The following is a 19,340-nucleotide window of genomic DNA, read 5'->3' as shown; positions in this document are numbered from 1 at the left end:
CTGGGCTCAAGCGGGTCTCCTGCCTCCACCTCCCAAGTAGCTGGGACCACAGGCGCCCGCCACAACGCCCAGCTATTTTTTGGTTGTAGCCATCATTGTTGTTTGGCAGGCCCGGGCTGGTTTCGAACCTGCCACCTTAGGTGTATGTGGCTGGCGCCTTAGCCACTTGAGCCACAGGTGCTGAGCCAGCTTCTTAAAATTTTAAAATACACTTATGAAACGTAGGGTCCTCTCTCCCTGCATGCTGTGCAAGACAGGCTAAGATCTAGCACTGCTGCTCAATGAGTCCTTGCCTTTGTTGCAGACTTGTCAGGAACTTTTGTTTGTTCAAAATTTATTGACCTACTTACGAGGTCACTATAATTTGGGCTCCTGTAAGTTATGTCACATTCTGATACAGTTTACATTTACTCTAAGGTAAAGTATTTAAACTGATTGTAATGGGGTATGACAACCATATTGACCAATTGACAAAGAAGAATATGTCATTGCAATAGTAACGGGACAAGCCACCCAATTAATTTGCAGCAAATTGGACAGACTGCTTTGGAAGCGTTCCAAGAAAGAAAGCACTTCTGCTGTTTTGCTTCAAGGCAGACCAAATTTTTAATCCCCTTGAGTCAGAAAAATTAGATTTTTCATTTTTCAATTTTATATGCCAGGATTTAATCCATAGTACAGGCAGAATTGCAACAGATAGAAACTAAGATGTTTATGTGAAAAATGTGAGTCTGGTAATCTCTGATGATCACCATGATTTTTGATGTTTAAACCAATTTTATCAATACTTTCAGAGAATATTAAATATGCCAGGTGTAAAAAATAGACTAATTCTTTTCTTTGTCAGTATAGAATATTATCACTTTTCTCCCTTTTAAATATTTCTTTTACTCAGGTGTACTATCTAACCGGGAACAATTATATTCCAGTCTGTTGTCTTTAGGGTGCCACCTAAAAAGTTGAAATAATTCAAGTCCACTTATAAAATTGCAATAGGCCAGGATAGATCTTCAGGTTGGTTTTTTTTTTTTTAATTGTATGTAATGCATTTATTATTTGTGTTTATCTGTGTGTGTCCACACATAGTTCTGCTGGGTTGTTTTAAACCAGACGTCCTCAAACTACGGCCTGTGGGCCACATGCAGACCACCTAGGACATTGATCCAGCCTGCCGGGTGTTTTTGCCGCTGCTGCCTGTCCTGCTTAGCAACTGACTCATCCCAGGGCTCGCAGTCCAGCCCTCCAACGGTCTGAGGGACAGTGAACCGGCCCCATGTTTAAAAAGTTTGAGGACCCCTGTTAAACCAAGAGCAGGAACACAGTGCAAGACATATGTCGAACCAAAAGAACAGTAGTAAACTGTTGAGTAACACAGGCAGATTACTGTGTGCTGTTTCTTTTTTTTTTTTTTTAATTATAGGGGATTCATTGAGGGTACAAAGAACCAGGTTATATTGATTGTATTTGTTGTTCCACCTCCAAAATTGTGTCATATACCATGACCCTCACCCCTCCCTCCTTTCCTTTTTCTGGTCTCCCCTTCCCCCAGCTTCACCATGAACTAGATCATTAATTGTCCTCATATCAGAATTGAGTACATGGGAATCTTGCTTCTCCATTTTTGTGATGCTTTACTAAGAATGATGTGTTTCACTTCCATCCAGGTTAGTACAAAAAATGTAAAGTCTTCATTTTTTTTAATGGCTGAATATATTCCATGGTATACATATACTGCAGCTTGTTAATCCATCCTGGATTGGGGGCATTTAGGCTGTTTCCACATTTTGGCGATTGTAAATTGAGCTGTGATAAACAGTCTAGAGCAAGTGTTCTTAGGTAAAAGGAATTTTTTGCTTCTGGGTAGATGCCCAGTAATGAGATTGCAAGATCAAATGGGAGGTCCAGCTTAAATTCTTTGAGGGTTTTCCATGCTTCCTTCCAAAAAGATTGTATTAATTTGCAGTCCCACCAGCAGTATAAAAGTGTTCCCTTCTCTCTGCATTCACACCAGCATCTGCAGTTCTGAGATTTTGTAATGTGGGCCATTCTCACTGGGGTTGGATGATATCTTAGGGTGGTTTTGATTTGCATTTCTCTAATAATCAGGGAGAGTGTTTGTTAGCCATTTGTCTGTGTTCTTTAGAGAAGGTTCTATTCATCTCTCTTGCCCATTGAGGTAAGGGATTATTGGCTCTTTTTACGTTGCTTAATTTAGTTCTCTGTAGATCCTAGTTGTCAAGCTTTTACCTGATTCAAAATATGCAAATATCCTTTCCTATTGTGGAGGTTGTCTATTTGCTTTGTTTGTTCTGTCTCCTTAACTGGACAGAAACTTTCCAGTTTAATTAAGTCCCATTTGTTTATTTTTGTTGTTGTTGCAATTGCCACAGAAGTCTTCTTCGTAAAGTCTTTCCCCAGACCGATATCCTCAAGTGTTTTTCCCATGCTTTCTGTGAGGATTTTTATCGTTTCATGCCTTAACTTTAAGTCTTTTATTATGAGGGGTACACATTTTTTGGTTACATGAATTGCTCTCATCCAATTTAAGTCAAATTTATAACACATCAGGATAATGTACAATATGTCTGTTAGTAAATTTACCCCTCCACTCCTGATCCCGCCCACCTGCTTGCTCTGTGTTGTATTTTATGACCAATGTGTACATGGGTATTGATCAATTAATTTCAATTTAATAGTGAGTACGTGTGATGTTTCTTTTTCCATTCTTGCAGTACTTCACTAAGAAGAATGGTACCCAGTTCCATACAGGTTATTACAAAAAGTATTAGTTCTCCTTTCTGTGGCTGAAGAGTACTCCATGGTCTATATGTGCCATGTTTTATTAATCCACTTATGTATTGACGAGCACTTGTACTGAGTCCACATCTTTGCAATTGTGAATTGTGCTGGAATAAACATATGCATGCAGGTGTCTTTTTGATAAACTGAGAAGTATATAGGAAGTTCTTTTAATGTCTCTTCTGCCTATAAATTGTAATGGAAATATTATAACTTTGCAATGTATAAAATATTTTCGTTTATAATTAATTGATCCTTCCAATAATCCCCAAGATATTATCTCCTCCATTTCACAGTGAGGAGATTGAAGTCTAGGCATGTCAAAAAATATGCTGGTGGGTGGCGCCTGTGGCTCAAAGGAGTAGGGCGTTGGCCCCATATGCCAGAGGTGGTGGGTGGTGGGTTCAAACCCAGTACCAGCCAAAAACTGCCAAAAAAAAAAAAAAATATGCTGGTGCCAGAACTAATATCCCAGCAGAGGTCTGTTTGCGAGTCCACCTCTCCCTTTCCATCACCCACTGCAGGGCAGCAGCACCCACCCCTCCGCTCCCACAGGTTACCTTGCCTGATGTGCCCGCCCTTCCTATGTGTGGTGGAGAAACAATAGAAAACATAGACACGACAAAAATGTTAACCTGGGCCTAAGTTTTCTTGTCTTTCAGTACCTGACCTTGTAGTTAAAGAAAGTAGAGCGAATGGTTTCAAGTAAAAAAAAAAAAAAATCTCTTAAAGTACTAAATAATCAAGTAGACACTTCCCTCCCTCATTGGCCTGTGGATCCTGGTGAAGCGGGTGGGAAATACCCGCCTGCTCTAACCCTCCGCTGAACTCCTACACAACTGCAGAGGGAACTGGACACCCCTTGTTTCTCTTCAAAACACCACAAAGTCCCGTTCGGTTTGAAAAGTTAAGTAATGTGAAGTCAAATTCATTTGTTATTTTCTTTCTTGGTTCCTGCTTCAGTACCTTTCAATTCTAGTTCCTTAATCATGATCTTAAATATCATGAAAATACAGAAACTATGGCAAAGCAACCACTAAAGGGAGTCTCGCCCTAAGTCTGTTATATTATGTAACTTATTTACCTCTCTTCTGCGTGGCAATGTGTCAAAATCCTAAATTTCACTGAGAAGAAAAGATGGATTGATTCTGTTGTGAACTCTCCAGAAGAGGAGTTGAGACGTCAGGCGAAAAGTGCTTCTCTCCATCACCAGAGGAAGCTAATCAGGGGAAAGTGCCTGCCGTAGCAGACACATTAATCTCCAGCTGGATCCCAAGGCTGTCATGAGGTGTAACTAATCGCATCCTCATGACTCATCTTGGTCTGTAACAACACACTCCACAGTGACATCAGAGGATGTACGGGATGGATGCTGCAAAGAAAAGGCTTCTGTTCAGCTGGAATATTCCATGCATGACACAGCGGCAGTGTTCAATGAATGCAGCTACCACATCCTGTCATCACTCTCTCTCTGAAACTCTCCAGCAGTCATCGCGGGGCAATTTCAGACCCACCGGTTTTTCTAAGAACGTCTCAAAAAAGACTTGTGCCAAGATGCACTGCAGTTGTCTACTCAAGTCCACTCTGGGGCTGAGTCCCAAAGTTAAAAACAAAAAGGATCCTTACATTGGGAAATTATGGTTTTAGTGAGATTTTAGTCACAATGTTACTTCAGATCTTTACAAACTTTTGCTGTCCAAAACTGATTCTTCCAACATCATCTCTGAGAAGAGGTATACTGTGAGCTCTTTCTGCATGTAAAATGAATAATGCCTGTCAACGTTGATTTTCCATTTGACTATCCACGAGCAGATAATTAGCAGAACAGAAAGAGTAGCCAGCCTGGACTGGCCGTAGTCCTCAGGGCTGGCCCTGACTTGGACGTCAACTCTATGATTTCCAGATATGGAAATCTCTCTGGGTTTCAACCAAGAGGGCTCAGCCTCTTAAGGTCCATTTCTGCTTTAAAATTGTATCCTTTTTAAAAAATATCTATAACATTTTTTCATGTTTCTCATGCTGCTTTTCTGCCAAATTAAACATTCTTTAAGAGGCAAGAACTGACGGGATAAATTTTTAAAACATCTTTAAGTTTTAAATTTTTAAATATATAATTTAGCAAGCATTGTAAATTTTAGAAACTAAATGTTTTACACTTTCAAAATATGCAAAATAACAGAAAAGACCACTAAATTGCATTTTAGAAGAAAGCAAGTTAGATGCATGTACCATGTACCCAGAATGAAATATTTACTGACAGATGAGCCAGAATTTACTAGGAATTTCCTGGTTGCAAGTGCAAAAGGGGGAAATAATGGCCCATACTTTCATTGTCTAATTTTATTTTCAAAGGGACTGTGCAGATTTTTCTGGAGAAATGATTATTACCTGGAAACATCTACGTCTAGCCTGATAAAAATTCAGATGTTTTTGAAGTATTTTCAAAAGTATACTTATTAGAGAAATGAAATTTGGAAAGAGAAAAAGTTCCATATAACCAATTAGTATGTATACATGTGCAAACCATATAGAACGTTTTCACAAGTTTGCCTATGCTCTCATCTCTCTTTTCAGTCATAAAGAGTTGTATAGTAATGCTTTCTTTTAATCAATATTTTTTATTTTATTTTTTAGAATGACAAATCCCCAGGGCGATCTGCAAGTCGATCGAGCAACATTTCAAAAGTAAGTGAAACATACTCATTTCCTTATTTATTTATTTCTGCATTTCATGGGTTCAAGCAAATGTTTATAATGTTTAATCTATAATTGTTATCTGTGGACAATACACAAACGTGATTTGTTAATGGTTTTAACTATTTCAAGCATCTTTAATACAAAGACATAATTTCACACAACAAAATAAGTAAACCCATTTTCCCACTTCAGTACTGTATGGAGGAGATAATTTTCTACTTTCAGAATGTAATGGAAAGTATATTGTTTCTCTCATTTCAAAGTCCACAGACCTGCCCCACACTCAGGTTGAAACTGTATCAACATTCCTAGTACAATTCCCATGGATTTAGTTTTTCTGGAGTTTGGGGCTCAACTCGGCTGGAATTTCACTATTCTTGTCACCAGGGCAGGTTTTTAGAAACAAATTTATTATAAAATATTAGTTTGGACATATTTAGGTTATCAAGTCAGTGGATGAAAAACCGTACTCTTCCCTAGGCCTTCTATAAATGTAAGCAAGACACCAGAGTGTTGAAACCATTGTGGCTCGAGAGAAATGCTCCAAATTTTTATTTTGTCTAGAAAAAAAAATTTTTTTTCAACTTTTTCTACTTTAGTAGAGACAGGAGTCTTGCTTTTGCTCAGGCTGGTCTTGAATTCCTGAGCTCCAGTGATCCTTCCACTTTGGAGGGATTGCAGGAGTGAGCCACTGCGCACCCCAAGACACTCAATCTCCCTGAAATGCAGGTGCCTCTTCTATCACATGGGGGTGATGATAACACCAGTCCCCAAAGGCAGTTTTCTCAAGCAGCTGCAATTTTAAATAATGCTTTTCAAATGTCTATCACCTATTCTCATAACGAAGAGCCTTGCCCACTGCGGCAGAACACTGCCGTCTTTCTAAACTCCAATAAGCAGCAACCTAAAAACTTGTAAACAGTACTCACAACTTCTTCGTCAATAAAATTACATCTGCATTTCTAAACTGCTCTTTGAGTTTGACATAATGCGGCTTATTGATAACTGTTAGACTTATTTTTTTAAGAAATAATTCAAGAGTGTGGTTTTCCTTCTAGAAGATCATCTTACACGTTTTGATGTGTATTGATCATATTCCTGTGTGGGAGAAAATTAATTATAAAAGTGCATTTGTATTCAGAGAGAAATGACCAGCTGTCTTCTTAACCCTCCCTTTCACTGTAACCATGACAAAAACTCAACTATCGAACAGCGGTAGGAACTGATTTTGGTTCACATAAATTTATGTTTTTAAGCCAGTATGACCATCCTTTTATTTATGTTCAGTTTGTAAATTATGCACACATTGATTTCTCACTACTTTTTCATGAACTGCTAAGAGATAAACTCTTCATTGAGACCACATAACTTGCCAAGTATAAAATGGCAAAATCTAGAAATACTTGAGGTCTTTAATTTTTAAAATATGGAGAAGAAAATACAAAAAAGTAGAACAAAAGGGATTTTATCCTTTCATTTTATCAAAATAATTTTCATATCAAAGAAAGACTGTGAGAGCTTAAAGAATGAGAATTAAGAGCATGGACACCAGTGTACCTCCTTAGAGGTTATCTGACTGCTTTCATAGCCTTCACTGTAAAAGGAGAACTCGCAGTAGCTGCCACGTGGAGTGCTGCTTACAGCAGCATTTGGCCCTGTGTAAATTTTAGCTATATTTGTTATGAAGTTCTTTTTTTTTCTTTTAATTAAGACAAAAATCTCACTTTGTCCCCTCAGTAGAGTGCTGTGGCATCATAGCTCACAGCAACCTCAAACTCTTGGGCTCAAGCAATTCTTTTGCCTCAACCCCCCTAGTAGCTGGGACTACAGGTGCCCACCACAACATGGGACTATTTTTAGTTTGTTCAGCAGGCACTCCTGTTCTGAAGTTCTTAGTAATTATATCTCAGTGACAGCATCAAATCAGTGTTGAGAAAATCTCTGTTCCAGCAAGTGAATTTTGAGACATGGTTTATAATACGAGATCAGACAATGAAGTCTGTGAACTCAGCCTAGAAAAAGTGCCACATACCTCACTGCTGAGTATCTATCTCTCCAGCCACTTTGGAAGAACCCCCATTGGGAAGCTGTGCACCAATGACAGCTAATCCATTCTTCAAGGCAGTTTTGGAACTCCTTCCCTGGAATGACCACCAGAGATGTTGTGCGATTAGGGTCTGACAATAAGGTCATGAACCCATCCTTGAAACGTGCTTTGAAAGGTTCTGAAAGGTTCTTGCATAGCTTCCCACGGGGAATATTTTGAAGGCGATCATAGGGATAGTCAGCGATGAGGGATGCAGCCCTTTTTCTAGGACAAGTTTGTGATCTTCCTTGTCAGACCTTGTATATACATTGTTTGCTAAGAATCATTTACAAGTGGACAGGATTATGGAAGATATTAGTGATCTGATATTATTTTATCGAAAAAAACCCTGCACATTCCTGTTTCCTTAAAAAGTATACTTATTTTTAACAAAAATAAATTATTTTATGCCAGTAATACCATTATACATAAGAATGGGTAATGATCACTTTCTAAAGTTTTTGTTCATCACAGTGGAGGCCCCCAGGATGTGTTTAATCCCTGCACACCCTAAAGACCATCTTCCTTATCTTTGATCTGCTTTTGCCATTGTCTACTTTGCTACAGAGGACTCCATGCAGGAAGGGACGGCAGACCTGTCCTTCATTTGTTTAAGTCTGTGTCCCTGCCTGTTTCTCACAGTTCCTTACTGAATCAGCAGACCTTCTAATCATCAATATTTGTGAGTGTTTCATATTAGGAATCTAGTTCTTTACCAGGAATGATAAAGTAATGAAAAAAAAAATCCCTACCCAGTTCTCAGCAAGTTTATACTCGGAGTCAGGATAAGATTCTATAGTATATAGTAGAGCCGTGTAACTGCCCATGCACGGGAAAGTTAACATAACAGCTTGTGACACCCTTTCTTAGACAAACCTGCTGGTGAGATCAGCCCTTGTCTGGCATCTGGGAGTTTAGATTTGGGGAGTGGAGCACGGAGCACTACCCTACCTGCTGGGAATAATTCACTGTGTCTGAACCACCAACAGTACAGCCATCCTCAACACCTGCTTTCCTTCTGGAGTCTGCAGTTTTTGTACGTATAGGTGCCTACACAACCAGCCCCCAAAAGATCTCTGAGTGCTGGATCCTAATGGGCTTCCTGGAAGGCAATGCTCCACACCTGTTGGCACAGCTGATTGCTGCAGGAGTTATCACATCCTGGTGACTCCAGTGGGGTGAACAAGGAGTTCAGACAGTGACCATTTCTGTGATCATAAAGTACCAGAAAAGGTTTCTTAGAATAATGGTATAGAGAGACTTGAAGAATGGGTGGGAATTGATCAACTGTCAAGCCAAGGTAGTTAGAGGGATACATAAGGCGTGGAAGCTAGAAAACTTATATTATAAAGAGAAGGCACATAAATAGTTTGTAAGGAGCCTTCTAGATGGGACTTTGAATAATAGAATACATTCTCTCTAGTCTAGTCATAGACTTGGAAATGGAGAAATGAATCTAGAACCCATCAAGGTCCTGGAGGCATTTTTAGTGAATATGTATGAAATGGAATATTATAATTATTTTTACCATTGAGTATTGTCCATTGCAAACATAATCTGCTTTTATGAAAATTCCAATGTAAATAGTAATCTTGAATTATTAGTAAGCACAGAAATCATCTCCTTAGTTGTCACCTTTGAATCTTTGCAGCATATGTTACCAGCAATTACAGTCAAATGTCTGGTCATGCCAATATTTGTTTTTTAAATTAGTTTATATTTCTAGTTTGTTTTAGTAAATATAAGACAGTTCTACCTGTACCTTTTATTTATTCTAGTAAGGTTTGTGTGACATGGATATATTAAAATTGATAGAAAAGCTACAGAGAAACAATGTAAGTTTAATACAACATATGTGAGATTGTAAAATTATCTCAAGTGTGAACAAAGCCGTGTTCATGTATCCACCACTTATTTTTTTTTTTTTAGAAAACTGCTTTTGATATTAGTTCTTGTTGCTGTTTTTTAACACACATTGCTCAAAAATTGTTTCCTGAAGGTGAAAAATTAGCCAAATTTGGCCTTTCTTTTTATTTGTTCTAGGGTGAAGGATCATCATATTTAATTAGCAATAGTGTATTATGTATCTCATAAGAAAAACCTCTCAAAAGCACACTGTAAAAAGGAAAACAAGCCTTGTACTTCCAATTCAAGAGAATTTTCTTTTAAATAAACTATTCTGAACATACCCAAAACTACACATTCTTGGTATGTGTAGGAAGCAGCTCCCAAAATCTGATCTATCTACAAAAGGAATTCAGAAGCTGCCTTAACAAAAGGAGATTCCAGTTAGTAATCATCATTTCTTATTATGTTATCTAGACTTTATGCATTTGACAAAGTTTCACTTCAATTGTTCAGTTGGTCTTTACCTAGAAATATGTTAAGGTAAAGATGGTATATTTTTATAAAATATTATTCCTAAAGCTTTCTTTTGTCTGTGTATCCTAGTTCACTCTGTTATAAATAAAGATTCACACTATAGGCAATACAATTTACTTAACAAATATTTTTAGAGGATGTACTCGGTACAAACCATTGTCAGATCATGGAGTTGAAATAGGCATTTTCTTTTGATAAAATCCCTGTTTAATTTTACTCCTGTAAATCTTTCTTTCTCCATATTTTTCTAGATTTGCCTTTAACATCCCAAACTATTTTTGGCAATGTCAAGGTGAAAGTGTTGCCCATATGTGAAATGTACCGGGAATTCTTTCAGCTGAACTTGAGCCAAGCATTTGCACCTCTGAACAGGTGTTTTATGTTCTAATTTATTGAGAGATCCATCTTGGTTTGCTTATACAAGGGACCTATAAATTAGCCATGCCTCAGACTGCATACCTTTAGAGGATAAGTTTGAGAGGCTGATGAAGTCAAGTAGGATGAATAATTAGGGAATAACTGGAATTAAGGTGGACTCATGTGAATACTTTCATAGAGTTTGAGTCAAGGTCTGTCCTGAAAGCAAAGCTAAGGAAATGGGTATAAATTTAATTAGGAAATGTGGTAGAGGAAGATTAAGAAAGTCCGAAACTTAGTATCAGAAGCTTTTCTTTAAAGAAGGTTTATATAAAGTTTGGAAGCTTTTTCTTTATATAAATAGACTCCTTGGATGACCTCATCTAGCTTCATGACTTTCTATATAATCAATAGGCAATAATTCTCAGGTATTTTTGACTCACTCTTTGCCATGAATACAGATTCCAATATTCTACTCAAATTTTCCACATAAATTTAGGAATCTGTCTTGGGTCATGTTGCCCAAAGCAGATCCTAATTTGAGAATTTTTGTCAGCGAATTATTGTGGGAATATTCCCAGGACAAGTCATCAAAGAAGAGAAAGAGAAGCACAAGGGAGAAGAATGATTCCAGAGACGTTCCCTGTGTCTACTCAGGGCTGCTGGCAGCGACATGTTCTCGGTTACTCCCCTCCTGAGTCAAGGGAGCAAGGCTCTCACCCCAGTACTTGCCTTCCGTTGGCTCAGAGGGGTACAGACTGAGGAATACTTCCTGGCTTGTGACTCTCTGCACGTGCAGGTAAACTGTCCAAGAACTCACAGTTTTCAAAGAGAGCCACAGTAGTAGGACTTTAGAAACCAAAGCTGAAGGAGGCACGTACTGAAACAGAGGGGACCAGAAAGCTGTCTTGTTGGAGCAGCAACAGCACCTGCTGTCGTCCTGCCTTTGCCCCCCCAGATCCACATGAACTTATTCCAGCTTGTCATGGATTCTTATAGACGACTATGGGCCACAATTTCTAAGGAAAAATGCAAAGCACGTGGATTAATAGGATGATCTCTTTGAACTGCATCTGCCAAGCCGTAACTTACTCATCATCTCTTTCTTCTAACTCTCACTCAAGTAGCCTCCTTCTTTTTCATTTTTCCTCATTCATGATTATCACTTCTGTTAGTCTAAGTGGTTTGCTGGTGAGGTGTCTCTGACCTTCATTCTCAACTAGCGTGTCCTTAGCAGGCTGTGGTTGCTATAATCACCCATTTGAAGTTCTACCTAGGTGTGCATATATGAAAAAATGCTGCAGCGGATCCTCCAAATTTCAAAATATTTCTTGCTTGCTCTTTATGTGGCACCAACTCTAGCTCCTCAAAATGGGGGAGTTCCATTGCTCAGTGAATCACTTCTCTGCCAACCAGGCATGTAACGCGTTACTAAGGTCATGGTAGAGGACTCCACCCATGGTCACGTTTCCGTCCTTTTAGGGCCAAGTAAAATGCCAAGAGCTGCTTTCTAAATGGTGAAGAGAACTCTGCTGCAATAGTAGTGCCTTGATTCAAAACACTAGGGTTTTCTCTGGAGTTCTCTGTTTGCAGCTTGAGAGAGAACCCACATTGCATTTGAACTTGTCGCGATAGCTCTGGCAGTATGGAGATTGCCATTTATTATTTCTCTGGCATCAAAGCTGCTTGTGTTATGGGTGAAACTGCCGCAGAACCTTCTCCCACTCCAGGCCCCACTCCAAACTACCCATTCTAAGTCATCTGATGAAGAAGTTTCTTCACAAGTGTTCTTTGTGCTGCCTCTAAAAATCAGAATCCTACCAAACACTCTAGAAATACTAGAAAAAGTGAAACATTTGTCCTTCACTCTGGAAATAATGTACTAGCATGCACCAGACTATGAGATTCTAAAAAATTTCACTGATTTGACTAGACCCTCACTGTGTGTGTTCCTACCCTCTGGAACATTCACATTATTATAAGGTGTTCAGAATAATGGTTACTCATTAGATCTAATTATATGTGATGCTGTCATTAATACAAAGGAATATTCTGATGTTTAACAATTTCCACGCAATTGAGGTCACCTTGAATTCATATTGTGACATCTCCATGGTATACTGATGCCAGGTGAATGTGAACTGCTTTTTAAAATTTATTCTTTTTTTCTTTTTTGAGACAGATCCTTAAGCTATTGCCCTCACAGCAACCTCAAACTCCTGGGCTTAAGTGATTCTCTTACCTTAGCCTCCCAAATAGCTGGGACTACAGGCACCTGCCACAAAGCCCGGCTATTTTGTAGTTGTAGTTGTCATTGTTTGGCAGGTCCGGGCCTGATTCAAACCTGTCAGCTCTGGTGTATGTGGCTGGTGCCTTAGCTGCTTGAGCTATAGATGTCATCTTAAAATTTATTCTTAATTATTATAGATACATAGTTATGGGATACATGTGATGTTTTGATACAAGCATACAATGTGTAATGATCAAATCATGGAAACTGGGGTATGTATCACATCAAGCATTTGCCATTTCTTTGTGTTAGCAACATTCCAGTTTCACTCGTAGTCACTTTAAAATATACAATAAATAATTGTTAACTATAATCATCTTATTATGCTGCTGTCACTAGATATTGTTTATTCTAACAGTGGTTTTTCATTTATCAATCATCCCCACTTTATCCACTCTTTGATACCCTTCTTATGCACTGCTAACCATCTTTCTACTCTCTATCTTCATGAGATCAATTTAAAAAAATTTTAGCACCTGGGTATGAGTCAGAACTTGGCTAGATTTGTCTTTCTGTGACTGGATTATTTCACTTAACATAATGTTCTCCAGTTCCCTCTATGTTGTTCCAAATGACAAGATTTCATTCATGTGTTTTCCTAAATAATATTTCATTTTGTGTGTGTGTCTCTCACACACACATGTATATATACACCACACTTTATCCATTCACTCACCAGTGGACACTGACATTGATTCTCAGTGCTGGCTGCTGTGAATAGTGCTGCAATAAACATGGGCACACAGATAGCTTTTTGATAAAATGATTTATTTTCGTTTGGATGCATACCTAGCAGTGGTACTGCCAGGTCATGATAGTTTTAATTTTTTGTTTTTACAGTAGCATTGTATTTTTAATACCTATTATGCCATGAATCCATAGGGGAAAAGTTCCAGCAGCTTGGGGAGGAGCCTTTCCATTGAATGTGACAAAGCTTGCTGTGCCCATTACACCATGAATTCATGGGGAATGGGCTCCAGCACCTCATGCTCCTGTCACCGGGTTCTCTTGGTTCTCCTGTGTGCTACGCTGTACACCTATTATGCCATGACTTCATAGGGAGTGGATTCCAGGAGCTCAGGCTCCTTTCCTTTGGTCCTCACAAACTGGGCTTCTCTGGCTGGAGCAGGCTGGCGCTTCATTTGAACCCAGGTACCTTTCTCTTTGGCTTCCTTCTTTTTATGATCATTTTCCTTCATGTGTTTTAAGAAGCTCTCTCAGCTCTTAGAGTGCTTCATATGGTCACTACAAACATTAATCCCTTAATTTGTTTGTTTACAACAGTGCCAACAGCATTCTGGGTAACACTGTAGACTCTTCCAGTTTTGCCATGATAACATTTGAGTGGCATGCCTTTTTGAACAGTAGCCATTCCCCTGATTTCCACAATAGCACCTTTCTTGTAGATTCACACATATGTGCCAAAGGAACAACTCCATGTTTTCTAAAAGGCCTAGAGAACAAGTATCTGGGGCCTCTCCTCTCTCCCTTTGTGTTTGTCATTTTGGTGAATTATTGGAAGATGGCATCTCTGGTCGAAAGCTTAATTTTTTTTTTTTTGAGGGAACTTCATACTGTTCTCCATAGTGGTTGTACTAATTTACAGTCCTATCAATAGTGAGAATCCCTTTTCTCCACATCCTTGCCAGCATTTGTTACTGCCTGTCTTTTGAATAAAATAACCCCATTTTAATTGGGGTTAGATAATATCTTATTGTAGTTTTGATTTGCATTTCTCTAGTGATTAATGATACTGAAAATTTTTCATATACCTGTTGGCCATTTGCATGTCTTCTTTTAAGAAATATCTATTCAGAGCTTTTGCCTATTTTTCCATTGAGTTGTTTGAGCTCATTATATATTCTAGCTATTAATTCCTTGTCAGATGGATGATTTGTGAATAATTTCTCCCATTCTGTGTGTTGTATTTTCACTTTATTGGTTGTTTCCCTTGCTGTATGTAAGCTTTTTAGCTTGATGCGATCGCATCTGTCTATTTTCGATTTGGTTATCTATATTTTTGAGCTCTTACTTAGGAATCTTTGCCTAAATCAATGTTCTGGAGTGTTTCCCCAATAATTTCATGTAGTAGTTTCAGATCTTCAAGTCTTTAATTCATTTTGATTTCATTTTTATATTTGGTGAGAGGTAGGGGTCTAGTTTCATTCTCCTGAATATGGATATCTAGCTTTATCAACACCATTTATTGCAAAGACTATCTTTTCCCCAGTGTAGGTTCTTTGCACCTTTATAAAAAAAAAAAAAGAATTTGCAGCAAATGTGTGTATTTATTTATGGGTTCTCTATCTGTCCATTGGTGTGTGTGTCTGTTCTTAAGCCAGTACCATGCTGTTGTGGCTACTATAGCTTTGATGTATAATTTGAAATCAGATAATATGATTCTTCCATCTTTGTTCTTTTTGCTCAGGATAGCTTTGGCTATTCTAGGTCTTTTGTGGTTCTATATAAATTTTAAAATTATTTTTTTCTGTTTCTGTGAAGAATGTCATTGGTATTTTGATAGATATTGCATTGAATCTGTAGACTGTTTTGAGTAATATGAACATCTTAACCATGTTGATTCTTCCAATCCATGAATATGAAATGTCATCACTTCACACAATTTTTTATGTCCTCAATTTCTTTTATCAATGTTTTATAATTTTCATTATAGAGATCTTTCAATTCTTTCATTAAGTTTATTCCTATTACTTCATTTGTAGCCATTATAAATGAGATTACTTTCTTGATCTCTAATTCAGATTGTTTGCTGTTGTCTTAGAGAAATGCTAAATTTTGTGTGTTGGTTTTGTATCCTGCAACTTTAAAAAGTTTGTCATAAGTTTTAATTTTTTTTTGTAGAGTCTCTGAATTTTTCTAAATATAAGATCAATCATATCATCTACAAGCCAGAAGAATTTGATTTCTTCTTTTCAAATTTGGATGCCCTTTATTTCTTTCTCGTGTATAATTTTTCTGGCTAGGACTTCAAGGACTATATGAAATAAAAATGGTAGAAGCTGATAACTTTGCTTTGTTTCAGATCCTAGAGAAAAGACTTTTAGTTTTTCCTCATGTATTATCACATGTATTTTAGGGTTCACTTGTGGTGGTGTTTGTTCTATGGGTTTCAGCAAATATACAATGACCTGCCCCCAAAGTCACCATACATAGGAGAAAATGGGAAATTGTAGCTAAATGTATCTTTATTTACTATATATTCATCACAAAATTTTACAGACTATTCTCTACATGTTGGCACTTCTTTCCACACACACATGAGGTCTTCTCTCCCACTTATGGCAAACACATTCCAAGATATCTGTTGTCATAATTTTCCCTATGTTGGTGGCCTTTGGGACACACTAATAGTATCATATGGAATAATTTCACCTCCCTAAAAATCCTCTGTGCTCTGCCTATTTATCCCTCTCTCTCCTTTTTTTTACTGCCGCCATAGTTTTGCCTTTTCAAAATGTCACACAGTTGAAATCACAGCGTATGCTCACACAGTCGTGTGAGTTTTCATTTCCTACATGTCTTTTTATGGCTTATAGGTCATTTCATTCAGTGTTTAGTGAGATCTTTAGGTTTTTTCAATATAATATTATCTGCAAACAAGGATAATTTGACTTCTTCCTTTTTAAATAAAGGAAAAAATCCTTCCCTTATTACTTGTTCTTGCCTGATTGTACTAAAACTTCTGGTGCTATGTTGAATAGAAGGAACCTGAAAAGACATCCTTGTCTTGTTCCAGAGCTCCGAGAAAGACTTTCAGTTTGTCTCCACTCTGTATGACACTAGCTGTGGATTTGTCTTCTATGGCTTTTTATGTTAATGTCCGCATTCTAAACCAAGTTTCTCAAGAGTTTTCATCATTATGAATGTTGAACTTTGCCTAATTTTTTGGCATTATTCAAATGACCATATGGTTTTTATCTGTTATTCTATTGATATGATGTATCCTACTTACTGTTTGCCTCTCTGGCGTGAATCCCATTTGATCATCATGAATGATCTTTTTGATATGTTGTTGATTTTGTTGGCTAGGTGTTTTTTAAAGATTTTTGTCATCTATTTTTATCAAAGATAACACCTGCAGTTTTCTTTTTCTGTTGTGTCTTTTTTTCATTTGGGTAATAGGGTAATATTAGCTTTGTCACATGAATTTAAAAGTATTTCCTCCATTTTGATTTTTTAAAATAGTTTAAATAGAATTAGAACTATTTCTTTAAATATCTGGTAGAATTCAGTAGTGAGGTTATCAGATCCTTGGATTTTCTTTCATAAGAGAGTTTTTATTTCTGTTTCTGTTCTGTTGCTTGTTATTGGTTTTATTCAGGTTATAAATTTCTTCATGGTTGAATTTGTGTAGGTTGTATAAGTCTAGGAATTTATCCATTTCTTCTAGGTTTTCAATTTACTGGTACATAGTTGCTCATTTTGAATTTCTGTGATATCAGTTGTCATGTCTCTTATCATCTCTGATTTTATTTACTTGGGTCTTTTTCCCTTTTTTCTTAGTCTGACTAATGGTGTATCAATTTTGTTTTTCTTTTAAAAAAAACTATTCTATTGATCTTTTGTAAATGTTTTTACTCTCAATTTCATTTATTTCTTGTTTAATCTTTATTATGTATTTCCTTCTACTAGTCTGGGGTTTTGTTTGTTCTTGCTTTTCTAGTTCCTTAAGATGCATTATTAGAATATTTATTTAAAGTTTTCCTACCTTTTTATTTTTTTTATTAAATGCTAACTATGTACATTAATGCAATTCTGGGGTACAGTGTGGCATTTTCATATACCAGTTTTCATCAAACTGGTTAACATAGCCTTCTTGTCATTTTCTTAGTTATTGTGTTAAGACGTTCATATTCTACTCTTAGAAAGATTCACTTGTACCCTTGTAAGATAAACCATAGAAGTGATCCCTCCTATCACCCTCCTTCCACCCATTTCTCCCCTCCTTTTTCCCTCCCCCTCCCCATATTTTTAGGCTGTTATTAGGTTATAGATTTCATATGAAAGCTATAAATTAATTTCATAATAGGGCTGTGTACAATGGATACTTTTTCTTCCATTCCAGTGACACTTTGCTAAGAAGAACACTTTCCAGCTCCATCCATGTGAACATGAAGGACACAAAGTCTCCATCTTTCTTTATGACTGCATAGTATTCCATGGTGTACATTTCAGTTTTCCTACTTTTTTACTATAGGCACTTATTGCTATAAATTTCCCTCTTGGTACTAATTATTCTGTACCTCATAGGTTTGGGTATGCTGTGTTTCCCAAATTTTCATGTGTTTCAAGAAATGTTCAATTTCCTTTTTAATTTCTTTGTTGACCCAAGAGCATATTCTTTAATTTCCATATGTTTGTATAGTTTTCAGTGTTCCTCTTGTTATTGATTTCCAGTTTTATCTCATTGGTGTCAGGAAAGATACTTGATGTGATTTCAATTGTTTTGCAGTTATTTAGACTTCTTTTGTGGTCTAACAACATTTCATGTGCTGACGAGAATAATGTCCTGCAGCTATTGAATGAAACGTTCTGTAAATATCTATTAGGTACATTTGCCCTATGGTACAGATTAAGTCCAATGTTTCCTTGTTGATTTTATATCTAGTTGATCCATCCATTGTTGAAAATGAGGTTTTGTAGTTCCCAATATTATTGCATTGAGGTCTATCTCTCTTTTTAGCTCTAATAATATTTGCTTTATGTATCTGGGTGCCCCAGTGTTGGGGACATGTATATTTACGGTTATTATATTGCCTTGCTAAAATGACCCTTTATAATTGTATAATGATTGTTTTTGTCTCTTTTTACAGTATTTGTTTTAAAATCTTTGTTATACATGTAAGTCAAGTATTCCTGTTCTTTTTTGGTTTCCATCTGTGTGGAATATCTTTTACAATCATGTGTATTTAGAGGTGTTTATGTGTGTATTTAGAGGTGTAATGGAGTTTCTTGCAGGCAGCATATAGTTGGGCCTCATATTTTTTTCCATGTAGTCATTTTCCATCTTTCATTGGAGTTTAGGCCATTTGCATTCAATGTTGCTTTTACTATTAATAGATAAAAACTTAATAACTGCCATTATTTTTTTGGTTTGTTGTCTGGTTGTATTGTTGGTCCTTTTTTCTTTTCTTCCTACCTGTCTGTCTTCTTTTCTATATAAGTGATTTTCTCTGTTAGTGTGTTTTAATTTCTCACTTTTTATTTTTTTGTATATACATTATAAGGTTTTTTGTAGCTACCATGAGGCAAATAACATTTTGTAATCAATCATTTTATGCTTAAATCTGATTGCAAAGAAAACAGAAAATACAAACAAAAATAAATGTTAAAAAAACTCTATGTTTAACTTCACCCCCACACAAAAAAATCACTTCACCCTCCCTTGCTTTTTGACTTTTTTTGTCTCTATTTGTATTTTTTATATTATTTATCTCTTAAAAAGTTGTTGTAGTTCACTTTTGTTAACTTTTTCTCAACTTCCTACTAAAGATGTGAGTGGTTTAAAAACAACTATTATAATGTTAATGTATTCTGTATTTGCTATAACTAGTGAATTTTATATCTTCAGATATTTTCTTGTTGTTTATCAATGTCTTTTGAGATTGAAGAACTCTCCTCAGTTCTTCTCATAAGACAGGTCAATTGCTGATGAAATTCCTCAGCTTTTGTTGGTTTTTTTGGGGGGGGGGGTTGGTTGGTTTTTTT

At 36.8% G+C, this 19,340-nt stretch overlaps 1 protein-coding gene across 1 annotated transcript in view; it reads left to right on the top strand.

Annotated features, from left to right (window-relative positions):
• Positions 1-19,340, top strand: part of LOC100944423 (E3 ubiquitin-protein ligase MARCH1) — an 851,823-nt gene that overhangs the window by 660,500 nt on the left and 171,983 nt on the right. Inside the window, exon 4 of the mRNA XM_003794700.3 lies at positions 5,434-5,484. Coding sequence (XP_003794748.1) covers positions 5,434-5,484 — 51 coding nt within the window. The remainder of the gene's footprint in view (positions 1-5,433; positions 5,485-19,340) is intronic.

Source organism: Otolemur garnettii, unplaced genomic scaffold (assembly GCF_000181295.1).
Source record: "Otolemur garnettii isolate 467f Iridium unplaced genomic scaffold, OtoGar3 scaffold00085, whole genome shotgun sequence".
Classification (NCBI taxonomy): Eukaryota; Metazoa; Chordata; class Mammalia; order Primates; family Galagidae; genus Otolemur; species Otolemur garnettii.
The sequence above is the reverse complement of the archived record's forward strand: the minus strand, read 5'-3'. Positions and strand labels throughout refer to the sequence as shown.